The sequence below is a fragment of the Coregonus lavaretus genome (assembly GCF_964263955.1).
Source record: "Coregonus lavaretus genome assembly, contig: SUPER_35_unloc_6, whole genome shotgun sequence".
Taxonomy (NCBI): domain Eukaryota; kingdom Metazoa; phylum Chordata; class Actinopteri; order Salmoniformes; family Salmonidae; genus Coregonus; species Coregonus lavaretus.
Window position 1 is genome coordinate 641,533 of NW_028167176.1, and position 18,401 is coordinate 659,933.

At 46.1% G+C, this 18,401-nt stretch overlaps 1 protein-coding gene across 4 annotated transcripts; it reads left to right on the forward strand.

The window, feature by feature from the left end:
- The first annotated feature begins 110 nt into the window (after positions 1–110).
- Positions 111–18,307, forward strand: LOC311110472 (uncharacterized protein). Of its 4 annotated transcripts, none has more exons than XM_084189029.1 (5): positions 112–987; positions 1,798–1,934; positions 2,113–2,331; positions 13,105–13,299; positions 17,229–18,307. In XM_084189029.1, exons 1-5 carry the CDS (start codon positions 690–692, stop codon positions 17,268–17,270), a joined length of 891 nt encoding a protein of 296 aa, XP_084045155.1. In that variant the 5' UTR covers positions 112–689; the 3' UTR covers positions 17,271–18,307. The 4 variants fall into 4 exon arrangements, with proteins under 4 accessions (XP_084045152.1, XP_084045153.1, XP_084045155.1 ...); XM_084189028.1 differs by having other exon boundaries at positions 113–987; positions 13,102–13,299; XM_084189026.1 differs by lacking the exon at positions 17,229–18,307 and having other exon boundaries at positions 111–987; positions 13,102–14,654.
- Positions 18,308–18,401: the final 94 nt, after the last annotated feature.

An 18,401-nucleotide genomic window follows, 5' to 3' on the forward strand; every position in this document is an offset into this window, starting at 1 on the left:
AGGAATACATAAATGCCTTCAATAAATATAAAGTAAATCGAAGAGTATACTAAGGGTTAATACTAGCCTCAAAACTAACTGAAGCACTACACTGAGAATGCACTCTTAAGTAACCACTTTCTAACTCTGAACAATGTAACAGTAGAAAGAAAAACAATATTTGAATATAGAATGATAAATAGCCAATGCGATTGAGTGGATTGATAATGTATAAATTATGACAGGTGAAGATTTTAAACATCCTTATGAATTTGTATTGGTGCAGTGGCAAACCAAAGAACAGTATTTAAGAATTCAAATGTCTACAAGCAAATTATAGAGATGTGATGGATGGAATTAATATCAATTTAATGTCAGTCATACTGTTGTTATTGCTTTTTAAAAATTATGAAATATTGTTTACACCAGAGAACACCTGGTTTATTACATAGCTACAACATTGTTATTGTGGAGCACTCCTGTACAGTAGGTGGCGGTGTCCAACTTTCAACTCTACAGTTCAGCATATGATTACATTACTAGGAAAAGGAAAAATAATCTCACCAGCTAAAAACAAAGCTAGCTAGCGATGTGTAGTTTCTGATATGATTCTCTTTATTTTAATAGCTAGCTAGATAACTGTAAATTACCATAACATAGAAAACATAAAGACTGTTTAATTGAAAAGGGGCCAAAAGCGTCGGGGGACAATGTCGGGTTCCGTGGTCGAGTTCCAGGGGCAGATAGCCTCAATCATGGAGGTGCTAGCCAACGCAGCTGTAGCCGAAATCTGCAAAATTGTTGACGATGGCTATGCCGTTGTACATCTGGAGATTTCCCAAAGCCACAAGGAGAACGAATTTCTCAGGAGGAAAATGAAACTGATGGAACTTCAGGTCGCGAGGTTACGAGCGGAGAAAACAAAGTCTTCAGAGGGGTCCGTCCACAATCGCTTCCATGGAATACGCCTGCTGAACAGACACAACAATCGAGAGAAGGCAATGACAGGTGATGGTGAATTTGACAGTGTGCACATAGCCTAAATCGTTCATCTTTAATTTGACCCCATCCATCAATTTTGTTTTACGACGTTCAACGCAAGCATAATAGTCCATGATGTATGTAATGTCAATACAGTTAGAACCTGGTCGTACAACCTGGTCTCATATCATTTCGTATTATTCGTTACGTAAAACCAAATTACTCCTTATAGTATGATATATTACGTTTGGTATGGTTACATAAGACAGATGGTCACTTAAGGAGGGTGGTTAACCATTCGTCTAAGCTTAACCCTTTTAGCTAACCATTCCCCTAACCTTAACCATTTAACCTAACTCCTAAACTTAACCCTAATCCCTAGCCTAGCTAACATTAGCGAGCTAGCTAACCTTAGCCACCTAGCTAGAATTTGTAACATATCATACGTTTAGCAAATTTGTAACATATTGTACGTTTTGCGAATATGTAATATATTGTACTTTTAGCAAATTCGTAACATATAATATGAATTGTAATTCGTAATATATCGTGCGAAATCGGTAAATTAATACATACCATACAAAACATAACATATCATACTAAAAAGTATCTTGGATTTACATACAGAATAATATGAAATGCGCTGAGACCAGGTTGAGCGGTATTATTGACATTCCATACAGGATGTATCATGCTTACTTTGTACTGTCAACACAGCTACGATCCTTCTAGCTCTATTGACACACAACATACATCATGAACGTATTATGCTTGCTTTGTACTTTGTAAAACACCGTTGATGGATGGGGTCAAATTAACCTCCCCCTTTATTTCCAGGACCTACTTGGCAAAGCAGAGCCAGACTTTCCAACAGGAGTTTTGGGAACAGCAGCATTCAAAGAGACAGACAGCCCATAGACGTGGACCAAGAGGATGTCTCTCCATCAAAGCATATGGATGCTACAAGTGATGAGGTAACGCCCAATTTTAACAGCTGATTTCAGTCAGTCACAGACCTATGTCTGTTTTAGTCTCGGACACCAGACACTTCCGCCTGGGGATGAGGAAATCCCATGTCATGTCCATATCTCCATTCAGTAGATAGTGTATGCTCTGTCTCACTCACTCATCTCTCCCACTTAACCCAATCAGCAGTCAGCAGAGACAGAGGAAGGGGAACCAGACCTGCTGATCATCAAGGAAGAGGGAGTAGCAGACGACCAGGACTCTAGGACCAGCCACCCAGCCAGAACAGTGGAGGGCAGCAGAGAGCTAACCACCCAACCGGCTGCAGCCACCACAGAGGACCCCGCCTTCCAGCCCAGTGGCCCCAGAGGCAACAACAACAACTACAACAACACCGCTATGGAGGTCAGTGGTTCTGACGCCATCCTCCTCCAATCAGAAACAGGGAATGTGAACCAGGGACCACAGCAGTACACAGGATTTGAACCCAGAGCAGAGAGACAGAGTTTGGACACAAAGTGTGACGTGTACAGGGGCCTCAATCTCCTAAAAGATGATGGTGCCTCTGCTGCTCATACTAAAGTAATGGACCTAGGGAGTGGCCCAGTGGGCCCAGAAATGCAGACTAGCTCTGCCATAGAAATGAGAAGTGTAGGGTTAGAAAACCACAGGTTCCATTCCTCATCAGAACATGTGATAGTGATTGACTCTATATCCAGTGGGCAGCAGGTAGATAGAGATTTTGAGTGGGGTCAGGTGGGTACAGCTACTACACCACAGGTCAATGGGACTGGACATAAGCAGGGAGTGGGAGTGTTTAACAGAAACACACCAATGATTCAGCCCGAATCGATGAGAGACAACACTATGCAATTGGTTTCACCCCGTTTCTGGCCCTCAGAGATAAATACAGGCACCCATCTTGACACAGGAAATGCAGGTGATGCCAACAAATCTAGTTGGTGTTCGTTGGCAAGCCTCCATAGACACTCTGAAATACCAGGAAGAGGAGCTGAACAACCAGCTCATGCCTCACTTCCTGTCTGCCATTTTAGACCAAGCGCCACAACTTCCTCTCACTCTAGTAATCTCGCCACAGACGTTAGACCTGGCAACGTAGAACGACCGTATGGTTGCCCGAGCTGCAATAAGAAGTTTGTCCACGAGAGTGACTTGCGGCAGCACACTGTTGTCCACACCAGAAAGCGAGCGTTCTCCTGCACCTTGTGTGAGAAGAGATTTGTGTGCGCCAGCCATCTCCAAATGCACCAGAACGTTCACACTGGGGAGAAGCCCTTCAGTTGTGCACAGTGCGGGCGCAGGTTCTCCCACTCCAGCAATCTGAAAAGACATCAGAAGCTTCATCATTGAGAACTGACAAAGGCTGTGATGGTCATGGAGTTTTGGATGACGGTAATTGATCAGCCCAATAACCGCGGTCACCATTATAACCGTTGAAATAGCAAAGGACGCACATTTTCTCCTCTGCTCCTGACTTGTTTAAGCAAGGAGCAACAAAGTTTCATCATGTTGGAGAGTCCATGTTACAGCAGAAACCATAGAGATCCTATTAAATGACTAGAGGGGCTATGTCATAAACCCTCAAAGTTCTAGAATGGAGTGAAAATGGCAGCCATTGTGGTCAGGGAGAAATCCAAACCAGTCTAATTGGAATGAATGGTAGTAAAGGCAGAGGTGATGCATAGATGCGGTAAAGAGGTCAATGGAACGCAGACCGTGGGGAATAGAAGAAGGACGCCAGATTGGCGCACGTTCAACAAATCTGATCTAACAAAGTCGTCATTATTTATGTATTGTAAAATGTCCACAATGTGGTTACTAAAGTCCGATTTTGATATATTTGGCTGTTTTTGCTGCAGAACTTTTAGAAGTTGTCCCTTTTCAGGTTTAGAAGAAGTGACTGCTAAATGCTAACTCCCGTTCGTATAAGCTGTTAGCATCGCTAGCATAGAGAAATCATTGGTGGTTGTCAAAGTCGTTTTCAACTGTAATGCAGTTGATTGATGAAGATAACATGAACATACAGTACCAGTCAAAAGTTTAGACACACCTACTCATTTAAGGGTTTTTCTTTATTTTTACAATTTTTTACATTGTAGAATAATAGTGAATACTTCAAAACTATGAAATGACACATATGGAATCATGGAGTAACCAAAAAAGTGTTAAACAAATCAAAATATATTTTATATTTGAGATTCTTCAAAGTAGCCACCCTTTGCCTTGATGACAGCTTTGCACACTCTTGGCATTCTCTCAACCAGCTTCATGAGTTAGTCACCTGGAATGCATTTAAATTAACAGGTGTGCCTTGTTAAAAGTTAATTTGTGGAATTTCTTTCCTTCTTAATGCATTTGAGCCAATCAGTTGTGTTGTGACAAAGTAGGGGGGTATACAGAAGATAGCCCTATTTGGTAAAATACCAAGTCCATATTATGGCAAGAACAGCTCAAATAAGCAAAGAGAAACAACAGTCCATCATTACTTTAAGACATGAAGGTCAGTCATTACGGAACATTAAGAACTTTTAAAGTTTCTTCAAGCCCAGTTGCAAAAACCATCAAGCGCTATGATGAAACTGGCTCTCATGAGGACCGCCACAGGAAAGGAAGACCCAAAGATCATTAGAGTTACCAGCCTCAGAAATTGCAGCCCTAATAAATGCTTCACAGAGTTCAAGTAACAGACACATCTCAACATCAACTGTTCAGAGGAGACTGCGTGAATCAGGCCTTCATGGTCGAATTGCTGCAAAGAAACCACTATTAAAGGACACCAATAAGAAGAAGAGACTTGCTTGGGCCAAGAAACACGAGCAATGGACATTAGACCGGTGGAAATCTGTCCTTTGGTCTGATGAGTCTTTGATGAGGTTTTTGGTTCCAACCGCTGTGTCTTTTTGAGACGCAGAGTAGGTGAACGGATGATCTCCGCACGTGTGGTTCCCACCGTGAAGCATGGAGGAGGTGGTGTGGGGGGTGCTTTGCTGGTGACACGGTCTGTGTTTTATTTAGAATTCATGGCACATTTAACCAGCATGGCTACCACAACATTCTACAGCAATACGCCATCCCATCTGGTTTGCGCTTAGTGGGACTATCATTTGTTTTTCAACAGGACAATGACCCAACACACCTCTAGGCTGTGTAAGGGTTATTTGACCAAGAAGGAGAGTGATGGAGTGCTGCATCAGATGACCTGGCCTCCACAATCACCCGACCTCAACCCAATTGAGATGGTTTGGGATGAGTTGGACCGCAGATTGAAGGAAAAGCAGCCAACAAGTGCTCAGCATACGTGGGAACTCCTTCAAGACTGTTGGAAAAGCATTCCAGGTGAAGCTGGTTGAGAGAATGCCAAGAGTGTGCAAAGCTGTCATCAAGGCAAAGGGTGGCTATTTGAAGAATCTCAAATATAAAATATTTTGATTTGTTTAACACTTTTTTGGTTACTACATGATTCCATATGTGTTATTTCATAGTTTTGATGTCTTCACTATTATTCTACAATGTAGAAAATAGTAAAAATACAGAAAAACCCTTGAATGAGTAGGTGTGTCCAAATGTTTGACTGGTACTGTATATTGGGGTTGACATCCATACATGCATTATACTCAGATTTTTACCTCAACATAGTGTGGAATACATACATAAACAGTAGGCTAAAGGTAGGCTAATTTAGCTGGGGCCAATGAGGAGATTCGGAATCTTTCCCCCAATGCATTTTCCGCTCACGCGTTTCCATGGCATTCCCATTGTTTTGGTCGAGTTCCATTGACCTCTTTACTGCATGTACTGTATTTCCTGCTTGTATTTATGCAGAACAATTAAAGTAAGGCATGTGATGTATCAGGATTTGTGTAATATAATTATTGTTAACCTAAAATATAGTCATATAATTATAAATACAGTTTATTGTCAGAGTGGTGTGTGTAGATGAGGAAGGAATCAAGCGCAGGAAACCAGGAGGACTTTAACAGAACTTTAGTCAAGTCTGACACGACCATAAACGTCAACCCAACCGGGTGGCGCAAACAGATTACGCACAAAACACTGTGCGGAGAAAACAAGAAAAAGCGCACGCAGTGCGAACTCTCGTAACACATACGAGAGACTCAAATATATCGAGCAACAGCTGACAACAAAACAATCACGCATAACACCTGACCCAAACACACGAAACTAAATAGGGAAACAATTAAGACACAAATAAGGGACAGGTGTTATGAACAGACAAAACCAAATGAACATGAAACATAGAACGGTGGCAGCTAGTACTCCGGAGACGACGACCGCCGAAGCCTGCCCGAACAAGGAAGAGGAGCAGCCTCGGCCGAAACCGTGACAGTACCCCCCCCTTGACGCGCGGCTCCAGCCGTGCGCCGACCCGGAGCTCGGGGACGACCCGGACGACGCGGAGCAGGGCGCGCAGGATGACCCCGATGGAAATCGGTCAGTAGGGACTGGTCCAATACGTCCCTCCTTGGCACCCAGCACCGCTCCTCCGGACCGTACCCCTCCCACTCCACGAGATATTGAAGACCCCCCATCCGGCGTCTAGAATCCAGGATGGACCTCACGGTGTACGCCGGAGCCCCCTCGATGTCCAACGGGGGCGGAGGAGTCTCCTCAATCTCAAAGTCCTGGAGTGGACCAGCTACCACCGGCCTGAGGAGAGACACATGGAACGAGGGGTTAATATTTTTGTAATCAACAGGTAGTTCTAACCTATAACTCACCTCGTTCAATCTCCTCAGGACTTTAAATGGCCCCACAAACCGCCGACCCAGCTTCCGGCAGGGCAGGCGGAGGGGCAGGTTTCTGGTTGAGAGCCAGACTCGATCTCCAGGTGTGTATACTGGCCCCTCACTGCGGTGTAGGTCGGCGCTCGTCTTCTGTCGACGTATGGCACGCTGCAGATGGACGTGTGCAGCGTCCCACGTCTCCTCCGAGCGCCGCACCCACTCATCCACAGCGGGGGCCTCGATCTGGCTCTCATGCCATGGTGCCAGAACCGGCTGGTACCCTAATACACACTGAAAAGGGGTTAGTTGGGTGGAGGAGTGGCGAAGAGAGTTCTGTGCCATCTCGGCCCAGGGCACATATCTCGCCCACTCCTCCGGCCGGCCCTGACAGTATGACCTCAGAAACCTGCCCACATCCTGGTTGACCCGTTCAACCTGCCCATTACTCTCCGGGTGGTAACCCGAGGTAAGGCTTACCGAAACCCCCAACCGTTCCATAAATGCTCTCCACACTCTAGAGGTGAACTGGGGGCCTCGGTCAGACACTATATCCTCGGGTACCCCGTAATGCCGGAAGACATGGGTGAACAGAGCCTCTGCGGTCTGTAGGGCAGTGGGTAGACCCGGCATGGGAAGGAGACGACAGGCCTTAGAGAACCGATCCACAACGACCAGGATGGTAGTATTCCCCTGTGAGGGGGGAAGGTCGGTGACAAAATCCACCGAGAGGTGGGACCAGGGTCGTTGTGGAATAGGCAGGGGTTGTAACTTACCCCTGGGCAAATGTCTGGGCGCCTTACACTGGGCACACACCGAACAGGAGGAGACATAAATCCTCACATCCCTAGCTAACGTTGGCCACCAGTACTTCGTGCTAAGGCAGTGCACTGTCCGGCCGATACCCGGATGGCCAGAGGAGGGGGACGTATGAGCCCAACAAATGAGGCGATCGCGTACCTCGAGCGGAACGTACGTCCGACCCACAGGACACTGTGGAGGACTCGGGTCGGTGCGTAACGCCCGCTCGATCTCACCATCAACCTCCCACACCACCGGTGCAACCAGACAAGACTCCGGTAGTATGGGCGTGGACTCAACTGACCTCTCCTCTGTGTCATATCGCCGAGACAGAGCATCTGCCTTCCCGTTCTGGGACCCAGGGATGTATGTGATTTTAAACACAAACCGGGCTAGAAACATAGTCCAGCGAGCCTGGCGAGGATTCAATCTCCTAGCTGCCCGGATGTACTCCAGGTTACGATGGTCAGTTAGAATGAGGAAAGGGTGTTGAGCCCCCTCGAGCCAATGCCGCCACACCTTTAGGGCCTGTACCACGGCTAACAGCTCCCTGTCTCCTACGTCATAATTCCGCTCCGCCGGACTGAGCTTCTTACTGTAAAACGCACAGGGACGGAGTTTAGGTGGAGTGCCAGAACGCTGGGAAAGAACGGCCCCTATCCCGGCCTCTGACGCGTCCACCTCTACTTGGAACGGTAAAGAGGGATCCGGATGCGCCAACACCGGCGCCGAGGTAAACAGGTCCTTCAGTCTCCCAAAAGCCCTGTCCGCCTCAGCTGACCACCGCAAGCGCACCGGACCTCCCTTTAACAGAGACGTTATGGGAGCTGCCACCTGTCCAAAACCCCGGATAAACCTCCGGTAATAATTCGCAAAACCCAAGAACCGTTGCACCTCCTTCACAGTGGTTGGGGTCTGCCAATTACGCACAGCTGACACCCGGTCTACCTCCATCTTCACCCCTGACGCAGACAACTGGTAACCCAGAAAGGAGACCGACTTCTGGAAAAACAGACATTTCTCTGCCTTGACATATAGGTCATGCTCCAACAGTCTCCTCAATACTCGGCGCACCAGGGCTACATGCTCAGCACGGGTAGGGCTATACACCAGAATGTCGTCGATGTACACCACTACTCCCTGTCCCTGCATGTCCCGGAAAATCTCATCGACGAAGGATTGGAAGACTGAGGGAGCATTCATCAACCCATATGGCATGACTAGATACTCGTAGTGTCCGGAAGTCGTGCTAAACGCTGTCTTCCATTCATCGCCCTCTCTAATGCGCACCAAGTTATATGCGCTCCTAAGATCCAATTTTGTAAAGAACTGCGCACCGTGCAGTGACTCCGTCATAGTCGCAATCAGAGGAAGTGGATAGCTGTACTTCACTGTGATCTGATTGAGACCGCGGTAATCAATACACGGGCGCAGACCTCCATCCTTTTTCTTTACAAAAAAGAAACTTGAGGAAGCGGGTGAAACGGAGGGCCGTATGTATCCCTGTCTAAGAGACTCAGAGATGTACGTCTCCATAGCCTTTCTCTCCTCTTGAGACAAGGGATACACATGGCTCCGCGGGAGAGCTGCTCCTGACTGGAGATCTATCGCACAATCCCCCCGCCTATGAGGAGGCAGCTGCGCCGCCCGAGTCTTACTGAACGCCAGTGCCAAATCCTCATACTCGGGGGGAATCTGCAGTGCTGGCATTAGATTCGGACTCTCCACCGAGGTCGCCCCTATGGAAACACCCAGACACCGCCCCTCACATTGAGCAGACCACCCTTTAAGAGCTTTCTCTCGCCACTTAATAATAGGGTCATGAGTCATCAACCAGGGAAGACCCAGCACTACCGGATACGCAGGAGAGTCAATCAGATAGAGCTGAATTCTCTCCTCATGACCTTCCTGCGCCATCATCTGAAGGGGTGCTGTGACCTCCCTAATCAACCCAGACCCTAACGGACGGCTATCTAGGGCATGGACGGGGAAAGGCTTATCCACAGGAAGGAGGGGAATCCCTAACTCTATACAGAACTGGCGATCTATAAAATTCCCAGCTGCGCCTGAATCTACCAGCGCCTTATGCTGGGAACGAGGTGCAACCTGTGGGAAGCAAACAGGCAAGGTTAGGTGCACGACAGAAAGCTCTGGGTAAGCAGGGCGCCTACTCACCTGGGTGGACCCCCCAATGCGTGACCTGCCTTCTACCTCCCTGGAGGACCCGCCCCAACACCTAGCCGCGGTGTGCCCTCCACGACCACAGTTGGTGCAAGGGCCGGGTCCCCTCGGGCTCCTCCTCCTCCGTTCCCTAGCGCCAGCACCTCCGAGCTCCATAGGGCTCGGCTCGGAGGTGCTGGAGAGTGGAATGGGCAACCCCCTCCCGGAACGTCCACGGGTGGCGAGCAGGGTATCCAGCCGGATGGCCATGTCGACAAGCTGGTCGAAAGTCAACGACGTGTCCCTGCACGCCAACTCTCGCTGGACGTCCTCCCGGAGGCTGCAGCGGAAATGGTCGATATGGGCCCGCTCATTCCACCCTGCATCAGCCGCTAGGGTCCGAAACTCCAAGGCAAAGTCCTGGGCGCTCCTCATCCCCTGTCGGAGGTAGAATAGACGCTCCCCCGCCGCCTTCCCCTCTGGTGGATGGTCGAACACAGCACGGAAGCGGCGGGAGAACTCCGCATAGTTCGTGGTAGCGGCGTCCATTCTCCTCCACTCGGCGTTGGCCCACTCCAACGCCTTGCCGGTGAGACAGGAGATGAGGGCTGAGACGCTCTCGTGTCCCGAGGGCGCCGGGTGTACGGTGGCGAGGTAGAGCTCCACCTGCAGCAGGAACCCTTGACACCCGGCAGTGGAGCCGTCGTACGCCCTCGGGAGCGAGAGCCGAATCCCACTAGGTTCCGGAGATGAGACAGGAGGGCTGACCGATGGGGCTGGTTCGGTTCGTGGAGGTGTGGGAACCCCGCTGGTCTCCCATCGGTGCAGTGTATTCATCACCCCCTCCAGGGCATGACAGACCTGGTTGATGCGGTCCTCCTGGCCACGAAGACGTTCAGCCATCTCGGCTGTCGGCGCGGTCGCTCCTGCTGATTCCATGGATATGATGCGTGATTCTGTCAGAGTGGTGTGTGTAGATGAGGAAGGAATCAAGCGCAGGAAACCAGGAGGACTTTAACAGAACTTTAGTCAAGTCTGACACGACCATAAACGTCAACCCAACCGGGTGGCGCAAACAGATTACGCACAAAACACTGTGCGGAGAAAACAAGAAAAAGCGCACGCAGTGCGAACTCTCGTAACACATACGAGAGACTCAAATATATCGAGCAACAGCTGACAACAAAACAATCACGCATAACACCTGACCCAAACACACGAAACTAAATAGGGAAACAATTAAGACACAAATAAGGGACAGGTGTTATGAACAGACAAAACCAAATGAACATGAAACATAGAACGGTGGCAGCTAGTACTCCGGAGACGACGACCGCCGAAGCCTGCCCGAACAAGGAAGAGGAGCAGCCTCGGCCGAAACCGTGACATTTATACTGGTTTTATACACATTTTCTGTATAAATAGCCTTTAAAATATATCTAAACAGACCATAAATGTCTCAATGTTTGTTTTATTGGAAAGCTGTGAGTGTTCAAATATTATACAATATCAGTACTTGTTGCATTTACAACTTGTATAAGTCCTATCATCAACTGATTTCAGCCAGTGAATGGCTGTGGATTGACTGCAGAAACGGACTCCACCACACGAATGCCTGACCGTCCCGTTTTCAGTCAGCTGTACGTCCCCCCCCAAAAAACGACATGTTGTCATTTTTTAAAATGCGATGATGGTTAATTTAATTTTCATGACGGTCTTCATCCATAACCATCGGTTACACGGTTATACAGTCATTGTGCCAGCCCTAGACACAGAAAGACACAGAAGCAAGAGATTCCTATTGAAAACAATCTATGGATAAGCTTTATGTCAGTTAGGTTATAGCAATACGCTATTTTTATTGTTATTATTATTATTTTTATATATATATTAGTATATATATATACACTACCGTTCAAAAGTTTGGGGTCACTTAGAAATGTCCTTATTTTTGAAAGAAAAGCAATTTTTTTGTCCATTAAAATAACATCAAATTGATCAGAAATACAGTGTAGACATTGTTAATGTTGTAAATGGCTATTGTTGCTGGAAACGGCTGATTTTTTAATGGAATATCTACATAGGCGTACAGAGGCCCATTATCAGCAACCATCAGTCCTGTGTTCCAATGGCACGTTGTGTTTGCTAATCCAAGTTTATCATTTTAAAAGGCTAATTGATCATTAGAAAACCCTTTTGCAATTATGTTAGCACAGCTGAAAACTGTTGTGCTGATTAAAGAAGCAATAAAACTGGCCTTCTTGAGACTAGTTGAGTATCTGGAGCATCAGCAATTGTGGGTTCGATTACAGGCTCAAAATGGCCAGAAACAAATAATTTTCTTCTGAAACTCGTCAGTCTATTCTTGTTCTGAGAAATGAAGGCTATTCCATGCGAGAAATTGCCAATAAACTGAAGATCTCGTACAACGCTGTGTACTACTCCCTTCACAGAACAGCGCCAACTGGCTCTAACCAGATCAAGCTTTAACCTGCGATAGCAGACAGCCGCATAGCAGGTGTTTTGGCTGTGTTCGAGGTGGAACTAAGTTGGAGCCATCAAATCGGTGAGCAGCTGGTCTTGCTATCATTGTCACAAAGCCACACCCGCCCCACTCGCGTTAGAAGTTCAGAACATGAAAGTGTAGGCTATTTAGAAATAATTACGCTCAAATTGAAAAATCATTAAACAAAATAATGAGGATTTCTATCATCCTAATAGAGGTGTAGATTACATATCACATTCCAGTGTTCCAATTTAACAAGGCTGCATGGGATTTCTCTTAATGCGACTCCGTTCAGCCAATGGCGATGTCCGCTTTAGGTATAATGCCAGGAGCCGGTTGAGAATTTGACAGCTCTAACGCAGTTTCACCTCCAACACGCCAAAATAACCGCTATGTGGATGTCGGCTAAAGCGGATCTGATTGAATAGACTCCAAAATCTACACCCGTTGTATTCATCGCATGTGACTCGAAAGTCCTGCCTACTTCCTGGATCATGTCACTTTCTGTTTTTGAATGGGATTCAAGAGTATGTAATCAAATTAATGAAAACACAGTCTTTTAATATACACTACATAAACAAAAGTATCTTGTCGAGCATCTCATTCCAAAATCATGGGCATTAATATGGAGTTGGTCCCCCCTTTGCTGCTATAACAGCCTCCACTCTTCTGGGAAGGCTTTCCACTAGATGTTGGAACATTGCTGCGGGGACTTGCTTCCATTCAGCCACAAGAGCATTAGTGAGGTCGGGCACTGATTTTGGGCGATTAGGCCTGGCTCGCAGTCGGCGTTCCAATTCATCCCAAAGGTGTTCGATGGGGTTGAGGTCAGGGCTCTGTGCAGGCCATACATTTCACTAAATCAAATGTAATGTCCATATCTCCATTCAGTAGATAGTGTATGCTCTGTCTCACTCACTCATCTCTCCCACTTAACCCCATCAGCAGTCAGGAGAACCAGACCTGCTGATCATCAAGGTGGAGGGAGAAGCAGATGACCAGGACTCTAGGTCCAGCCACCCAGCCAGAACAGTGGAGGGCAGCAGAGAGCTAACCACCCAACCGGCTGCAGCCACCACAGAGGACCCCGCCTTCCAGTCAAGTGGCCCCAGAGGCAACAACTACAACAACACCGCTATGGAGGTCAGTGGATCTGACGCCGTCCTCCTCCAATCAGAAACAGGGAATGTGAACCAGGGAGCCCAGCAGCACACAGGATTTGAACCCAGAGCAGAGAGACAGAGTCTGGACATAAAGTGGGACATGAATGGGGGCTTCAATCTTCTAAGAGATTCTTTAAACCAGGTGTTGAGAGAGGTAGTAGTGACTGATGATGGTGCCTCTGCTGCTCATACTAAAGTAATGGACCTAGGGAGTGGCCCAGTGGGCCCAGAAACACAGACTAGCTCTGCCATAGAAATGAGAAGTGTAGGGTTAGAAAACCACAGGTTCCATTCCTCATCAGAACATGTGATAGTGATTGACTCTGTATCCAGTGGGCAGCAGGTAGATAGAGATTTTGAGTGGGGTCAGGTGGGAACAGCTACTACACCACAGGTCAATGGGACAGGAAATAGGCAGGGAGTGGGAGTGTTTGAGGGGAACGCACCATCGATTCACCCCGTACACCCCGATTCGATGAGAGCCACGACGCAATTGGTTTCACCCAGCCTCCGGCACACAGAGAAAAATACAGGCACGCATTTTGGCACAGGAAATGCAGGTGAGGCCAACAACTTTAGTTGGCACTCGTTGGCAAGCCTCCATACACACACTGAAATACCAGGAAGAGGAACTCAACAACCAGCTCATTCCTCACTTCCTGTCGGCCATTTTAGACCAAGTGCCACAGCTTCCTCTCACTTGAGTATTCTCGCAACAGACGTTAGACTTGGCACCGTAGAACAACCGTACGGTTGCCCAAGCTGCCATAAGACATTTGTCCACGAGAGCGACTTGCGGCAGCACATGGTCATCCACACCAGAAAGCGGGGATACGCCTGCACCTTGTGTGAGAAGAGCTTTGTGTCCCCCAGCAAGCTCCAAGTGCACCAGAATGTACACACCGGGGAGAAGCCCTTCAGTTGTGCACAGTGCGGGCGCAGGTTCTCCCATTCCGGCAATCTGAAAAGACATCAGAAGCTTCATCATTGACAACTGACACAGAAGCAAGAGATTCCTATGAAAAAAAGCTGTTATAGCAATATCATCAGTTCAAACGTAATTTGTTCTAATGTAGTCATATGTCTGCAGGATGTTTGCCTTGGTCTCATACATCTACAATACAACGTGGTTCATATTTACATTTTCTACAAAGACTTAAGTTTTTTTGTCTCCTTCAAGGCCAACAGCATCACTCACATTGACTGTTAAGGTTGATAATGGTTGTGTTCTTCTAATAAGAAGTCCCTAATAAGTGGTCCTCTGTAGCTCAGCTGGTAGAGCACGGCGCTTGTAACGCCAAGGTAGTGGGTTCGATCCCCGGGACCACCCATACACAAAAATGTATGCACGCATGACTGTAAGTCGCTTTGGATAAAAGCGTCTGCTAAATGGCATATTATATTATATTATTATATTAATAATACTGCGTGCAGGACTTATTTTGGCATGACATATCAGGGGACTTATTAACAGATACTGACATTGTACTGTGAGAGTGAAAAACTGTCTGTTCTTTTGTACCAATTTGACCAATGGCTATTGCTGTTTGTTTATTCATTCCTATAATTCCATCAATAAATAATATTTTTCAAATAATTCCATTGTGCTTCTTGACCTTATAGAGATTGACCCTAAATATACAGGTAACTGCCCAAATAATGGAAACACTTGAGTAAATGAGGGATACAAAGTGTATTGAAAGCAGGTGCTTCCACACAGGTGTATTTCCTGAGTTAATTAAGTATAATAATGCTGGGCAGGCCATTATTTTGGCTACCATGGCTATGCCACCATAGGATGATAATGCCACCATCCACAGGGCACAAGTGGTCACTGAATGGTTTGATGAGCATCACCAGATCTCAACCCAATTGAACACTTATGGGAGATTCTGAAGCGGTACCTGAGAGAGCGTTTTCCACCACCAAAACACCAAATGATGTAATTTATCGTGGAAGAATAGTGTTGAATCCCTCCAGTAGAGTTCCAGACACATGTAGAATCTATACCAAGGTGCATTGAAGCTATTTTGGTTCGTGGTAGCCCAACACCCTATTAAGACACTTTATGTTGGTGGTTCCTTTATTTTCTCAGTTACCTGTGTATTGGCCCTACATATCCAGTACCAGTCAACCCTTTGCCTTGATGACAGCTTTGCACACTCTTGGCATTCTCTCAACCAGCTTCACCTGGAATGCTTTTCCAACAGTCTTGAAGGAGTTCCCACGTATCCTGAGCACTTGTTGGCTGCTTTTCCTTCAATCTGCGGTCCAACTCATCCCAAACCATCTCAATTGGGTTGAGGTCGGGTGATTGTGGAGGCCAGGTCATCTGATGCAGCACTCCATCTCTCTCTTTCTTGGTTAAATAGCCCTTACACAGCCTAGAGGTGTGTTGGGTCATTGTCCTGTTGAAAAACAAATGATAGTCCCACTAAGCGCAAACCAGATGGGTTGGCGTATCGCTGCAGAATGTTGTGGTAGCCATGCTGGTTAAGTGTGCCATGAATTCTAAATAAATCACAGACAGTCTCACCAGCAAAGCACCCCCACACCATAACACCTCCTCCTCCATGCTTTACGGTGGGAAATACACATGCGGAGATCATCCGTTCACCTACTCTGCGTCTCACAAAGACACGGCTGTTGGAACCAAAAATCTCACATTTGGACTCATCAGACCAAAGGACAGATTTCCACCGGTCTAATGTCCATTGCTCGTGTTTCTTGGCCCAAGCAAGTCTCTTCTTCTTATTGGTGTCCTTTTGTAGTTGTTTCTTTGCAGCAATTCGACCATGAAGGCCTGATTCACACAGTCTCCTCTGAACAGTTGATGTTGAGATGTGTCTGTGACTTGAACTCTGTGAAGCGTTTATTAGGGCTGCAATTTCTGAGGCTGGTAACTCTAATTAACTTATCCTCTGCAGCAGAGGTAACTCTGGGTCTTCCTTGCCTGTGGCGGTCCTCATGAGAGCCAGTTTCATCATAGCGCTTGATGGTTTTTGCAACTGGGCTTGAAGAAACTTTCAAAGTTCTTGAAATATTCCGTATTGACTGACCTTCATGTCTTAAAGTAATGATGGACTGTCGTTTCTCTTTGCTTATTTGAGCTGTTCTTGCCATAATATGGACTTGGTATTTTACCAAATAGGGCTATCTTCTGTATACCCCCCTACCTTGTCACAACACAACTGATTGGCTCAAATGCATTAAGGAAAGAAATTCCACAAATTAACTTTTAACAAGGCATACCTGTTAATTTAAATGCATTCCAGGTGACTACCTCATGCAGCTGGTTGAGAGAATGCCAAGAGTGCAAAGCTGTCATCAAGGCAAAGGGTGGCTACTTTGAAGAATCTGAAATCTCAAATATATTTTGATTTGTTTAACACTTTTTTGGTTACTACATGGTTCCATATGTGTTATTTCATAGTTTTGATGTCTTCACTATTATTCTACAATGTAGAAAATAGTAAAAATAAACAAAAACCCTTGAATGAGTAGGTGTGTCCAAACTTTTGACTGGTACTGTATATTTTGCCCCTAAATAGATTAACCCTATATAGATTGACCCTAAATACTGTAGATTGACCCTAAATATATATTGACCCTATCTATATATATTATCACATTGCTTCCAAATGAAATCATGCAGTTCGAAGGAAAATACATTTTCCTTTAAAAAGTACAGGAAATTAATGCAGTCCAATATTCGTTGTATATGTTTTGAGGACAGAGAAGATTTAGATGTTCTGTGTCCATGAGTTGAGTCAGTAAATTAACAACTTAATTAAATACATTGGATCAATAATATAGCCTAGCCATAGCTGAGTTATAATAGACTTGTATTTGTTTGAAATCTTTGTAGAGCTCATGCCTGTCAACTTAATTCCTCCCTCCTCTTTTCAGGCCAAATCTACTGTCGAACATGGGGACACGGAGGGGCAATAGAGTCTGGACAGACCGAGAAGTGTCCCCCTGACACTCACAACGAAGAGCAAGGGAGAACTGTAGGATCGAGGTTGAAGTTGCCAGATTTCAACGGACTGTCCACCCGAAACAGCTTTTCATCCCCAAGGGTTACTCTCCGCCAGGTTCCCCAAAGAAGTAAGCTAGCCCCCTTCGCGATTGTCTACAAGAGGCTCCACTTCTTAATCGAAGGGCATTAAAAATCAGCCGCAACAGCCAACGTCTTGCTCGGCCAAGAGTCAGCTCCGGTGCAGCCACTGCTCCAAGCACTTATCCCTCAGCCAACAGCTGAAGATGCACGAGAGGGTGCACGCCGGAGGGGACCCGTTTCTATGGGTCTACTGCGGGAAGTGCTTCAAAAAGTTCGGACACATGAAGAGGCACCTCCTCTTCAACACTCTCCTAGGTACAGATCTAGGATCAGATTCCTCTCCCCCAATCCTAACCTTAACCATTAGTGAAAAAAAATCCTAAACGGACCCAAGATCAGCTTCTAGAGGCAACTTCACACTACTCCACCTGGCGCAATGATTCGCAGGGCCAGGAGTTTTTCCTCACGACGTGATCAGACCAGTAAAAAACTCCTGGCCATAGTTGTAAGGGGAATGACTCCACACTTCTGGGGTTTTCATATGAAAACTGGGTCCATGTGTTTTTGACAGTTTGATTGGTTTCCACATTTAACGCTACCCTTTGTGTGTAGTGGTTTAGTTCAACTTGCTTGATGCCTGGTCCAGAGTGGATTGATAATGTGTGAGTTATTACAGGTGATTTTCTTTTTTACATCCTTATGAATTTGTATTGATGCAGTGGTGGACCAAAGTACAGTAATTAAGAATTCAAATTTCCCTTTGCCTCTCAACAATATATTTACAGTTAGACTGATAAGCTGTAAAGATGTAAATGAAATTCATATCAATGTATTGTAGGCTAGTCTGTCATACTGTTGAAATTGACATTTTTTTGTCAATGAACTGTTTTTGTCGTTTATTTCTATTAGAAATACCACAAATAGTGAAATGCTTTATTATCATTTTTATTTTTTTAACATGAAATATTGTTTACACCAAATGCTTATTATAGCTCCAACATCGCTGTGGTCGAGCACTCCTC